The sequence below is a fragment of the Apis dorsata genome, unplaced genomic scaffold (genome assembly GCF_000469605.1).
Source record: "Apis dorsata unplaced genomic scaffold, Apis dorsata 1.3 scaffold_94, whole genome shotgun sequence".
Classification (NCBI taxonomy): Eukaryota; Metazoa; Arthropoda; class Insecta; order Hymenoptera; family Apidae; genus Apis; species Apis dorsata.
In genome coordinates this window covers 73988-78135 of record NW_006263392.1, presented here as the reverse complement: position 1 = coordinate 78135, position 4148 = coordinate 73988, and the positions used below count along the sequence as shown (strand labels likewise).

Sequence of the window (4148 nt, the reverse complement as noted above, 5' to 3'; positions counted from 1 at the left end):
TATTATATATTTATATATAATATATATTTATATATTATGTGTATATCTATATTCTATAATGTTAATTCTAATATTTAAAAAAGTACTTTTTTAAGTATATAAAAAAAAAAAAAATAAGATTATTATTGGGAAAAATCTCATAAAAAAATCTCTAAAATCTTACAACATATATTTACTTCATATATTTTTTGGGAAGATATTATAATATAATAATTAAAAATTATTAAATAATTAAATATGGAACTTAATTAATGTGATATATCTAGTATGATAGCTTGGAGTTGTATATCTGTGGTTAAAATAGATAATTTTGAGAAATATGAAAAATAAATATTATAAAAATATAAAAAAAATATTAAATATTATTGTTTAAATATTTAAAGTAAAAGTTTGAAAAGTAGTAACGAAAAATTAGGAATTTTAAATAATTTTAAATTTTATAGCAAAAACCATCTAAGCAAATCATCACATATTATTAAAATAGTTATTATATAATAGTTTAAAAGTAAATATATTTTTCAGTCATACGACTGAAATATTCAAAATGAATTAAAAATTAAAATATAAATATAATATTTTTCATTCAAATATATATAATTTCGAATAAAATGATTTAAAAAAATCATTAATAGAAAAATGAAATAAGATCGAATTTGATTTTACAAAAAAATTGGTAAAATTACTACCAAAATGATTGTCTATATAATTAATATAGTTAAGGCTACTCAACAATATATTAAATTATATTAAATTTTTATTTTAAACAAAATTTAAAACAAATTTCTACACATGTATGATTTCTTTATATTTAAAAAAAATTCATTTTTTTGCCATTATTATACAATAAATATATATAATCATATTTACATACAATATATATAATCATATTTATTTTTTTCAAATTACCTCTAAACTTTTTTATCACATGAAACATATTTTTATGCGTTTTATACGATTTTGATTAATTCATAGTAGATTAAGCACTTTTAACAATTAAAATATGTTATTTAAATTATATAAATTTAGAAAAGATTTAAATGAAATCATTTTAATAAAAATATTTTCTATATTTTTAAAATGATTTATAAAATTATCAACATACATAAAAAATGTAATAAATTCTTAAAAAATATAAAAAATATTTAATGATGAACTATATAATAATTTTATAATATTATATATAGTTATTTATAATAAATTATAAAGATTTAAATGATTTAAAGATTTAAACATATAGAAGATGTTAATAATATTTGTAAGATAGTCGATAGTTTTAAAAACTCGATTTTAAAGATAAAAACAAACAAAATATATATAAAAATGTCAATTGAATCTCATTTAAGTTATAAACAATTTAAATTCATATTAAATGAACGAGACGAAATATAGCGATTAATGGAGATAAAGAAATTTCATTTTATCTTTATTTTATTGTATTTAATTAATATAATTTAATAAATAAATTTATCGATATTTTTGTATAGTGATATCTGTTTCAATTTTAGAATTGTTAAAAGTATCTCACAAATATATTAACATCTATATTAGTGTAAATTGATTTATTTTTGCCATAAAACCATATTACTTTTCCAGGAATTTTAATTTTGTATAATTATATTTTTTTCACTATTTTAGGTGGTGATTATTATTATTCTTTTGGCGGATGTCACAGATATATAGCTCATCAAAGACTTGGGAAATCATTTATAAAAGCTAAATTAATACAATCTACAATAACGGATTTAAAAACTTATCTAGGAGGTTCTATGCCAAATTTAAAATAATCAATATATCTTTAAATTTTATATAAATAAATATACGTAAAATAAAATACATCTATTTATTATAATTTTTAATGCAATAAAAATTTATTTTCATATTAATCTTTAAAAGTCCTTTTATTTTTTTATATTAAGTAATGTATATACATTATTTATTTATGCTCAGTTTCTGGAAATAATTCATCTGAAAAAAATATGAATAATGCAAAAAAATATTTCAAACAAAAGTTGGTTTGCATAAAGAAATACATTATACAGTATTAATATTTTTTCTATAGAATAATACATAAAACTTATATAAAAGTAAATTTTAAATGGAATTATGTAATTTTTATTGTATCAATTGATGCAATTATTTCTTATAAAAAAAGACTTATTTGTTAATATTAGTATATTTATTATATGTTGAATGTATGAAATGTATGAAATTGTATGAAAAAATTTAAAAAATATTGTAATTTAAAATATATAAAACTTATTATATGAAAGTTAAAAAACATGCGAAATGATATTTTATTATTTTTCTTGTCTTTCTATATAATTATTATAAATTTCAAATTAAAATATCTCTTAAGTTAAAAGTTTTTTGACAGAAATAGCTTAATACTTTTTTTTATAAGAAATAATAAACTTCATTAATTAATGTTGATTAATAAAAATTATTATATATTCCATTTTAAAAAATTAAAATTGATCTTCACATGATTCAATCTCAATTTATTATTCTATAATTCTCTCAATCTATAAAAAAATTATTAAATTTTAAATTATTAATATTAAATTATTAATTTCTTTATATCAAGTAATTTTTGTTTAAAACATATTTTCATATTATTCATATTTTCTTAGATATTTAAGTTTGTTTTAAATTAGATATATTGTATGTATAAAATTTTCATTTTGTATTATAATTGAATAAAATTTTAAATCTTAATATAAGCATTTTTATATTGAAATTATTGAATTTTAATTTTAATAAAACTTGAATGAACAATAAAATATTCTATATACTCTATTATAAAATCATATGTAAATCATATCTCTTGCAATATATATCTAAAAAATGAAAAATCCTGAGTAATACAAAATAAGAGAACATATATTTTTAATTTATAAATATTCTCAGTTCTTTCATATAAAATAAAATATTAATTATATATTGTATATTAATTTATATTATTTATTATATTATTATATTATTTATTATCATTAATTTAAATATATATTTATATTTATATGCATTGAGTGTATCTATATTCAAGTAAAGTTTAAATAAAAATTTTAAATAAGATTTTTATCTGTATTGAAATTTATGAAGGATATGAAGAAATAATTATTATCAAAGCATATTATGATATTATTTGATTTTGAAATGATGTTAAAACTCTTGTAAATATTTTCAGTTTTCAGTTTTCAATGGGAAACTTCATTTTTTATTATTTACATTATATTTTATTCAAGTCAATTTCTAAATATAAAATGTTTTTAGTATTATTTAATGTACAAATGTACAAAATGAAATACAAAATGATATGTAAAATAGTATTCAAACTTTATGAAATACAATTATTTATAAAAATAATTGTATTATATTTATATATTTCATAAAAATATCTGAACATTAATATATTTAACTTTAACAATGTATCTTTGTTAATTGTAAAAGAAATATTCATTTAGCATATATCAAATCAAGAAATTTTTTATTTTTGTTTGTTACATGTAATATACTCTTGCAATATTTCTTGTAATATTATATATGTTCAAAAAATAAAAAATCTTAATATTGTACTGAGTAATACAAAATAAACCAAAAAGAAACATATTTTTAATTTATAAATATAATCAAATACATTTATCAAGTTATCAAATTAAATTAATAAATCTTTATAAAATATTTTTATGCAAACAATTAACAACAACAAAACAATGAACAAAAAAGAACAATACATTAAAAAAAAAATAATAAATTTGTTTAAAATAGGAATAAAATATATTGTATGTTGTTGATAAAAATAAATTAAAAAATAATTTTTAATATTTTAGATTATTTAAAACTAGTGCTATAAAATTAAAATAATATTAAAGTTTAAATAAATTAAAATAATTTTTATAATAAAATTTCTATTTTAATTATTTTTATAAATTTTTAATATATTAATATTTGAATATTTAAATATTTAATATCTGAATATTTTTATGATAAAAAAAAGCTATAATTTTTAATATTATTTTATTATAAATTAAATTTATCAAATTAATTAAATAAGATGTTTATATTTATATAATAAATATCTTTATAAGAAATAAATTTGAGTTTATTAGTTATATACTTCTATAATTTCTTTTCTATAATTAACAAAGATC

At 14.4% G+C, this 4148-nt stretch overlaps 1 protein-coding gene across 2 annotated transcripts in view; it reads left to right on the top strand.

Moving 5' to 3' along the window:
* The window catches only part of LOC102681624 (sulfiredoxin-1), a 3671-nt gene extending 1825 nt beyond the window's left edge, over positions 1 to 1846 (top strand). For both annotated transcript variants that reach the window (XM_006611866.2, XM_006611867.2), the window contains exon 3: positions 1636 to 1846. In XM_006611866.2, the coding sequence (XP_006611929.1) occupies positions 1636 to 1784 (149 nt within the window). In that variant the 3' untranslated portion in view covers positions 1785 to 1846. The remainder of the gene's footprint in view (positions 1 to 1635) is intronic.
* Positions 1847 to 4148: the final 2302 nt, after the last annotated feature.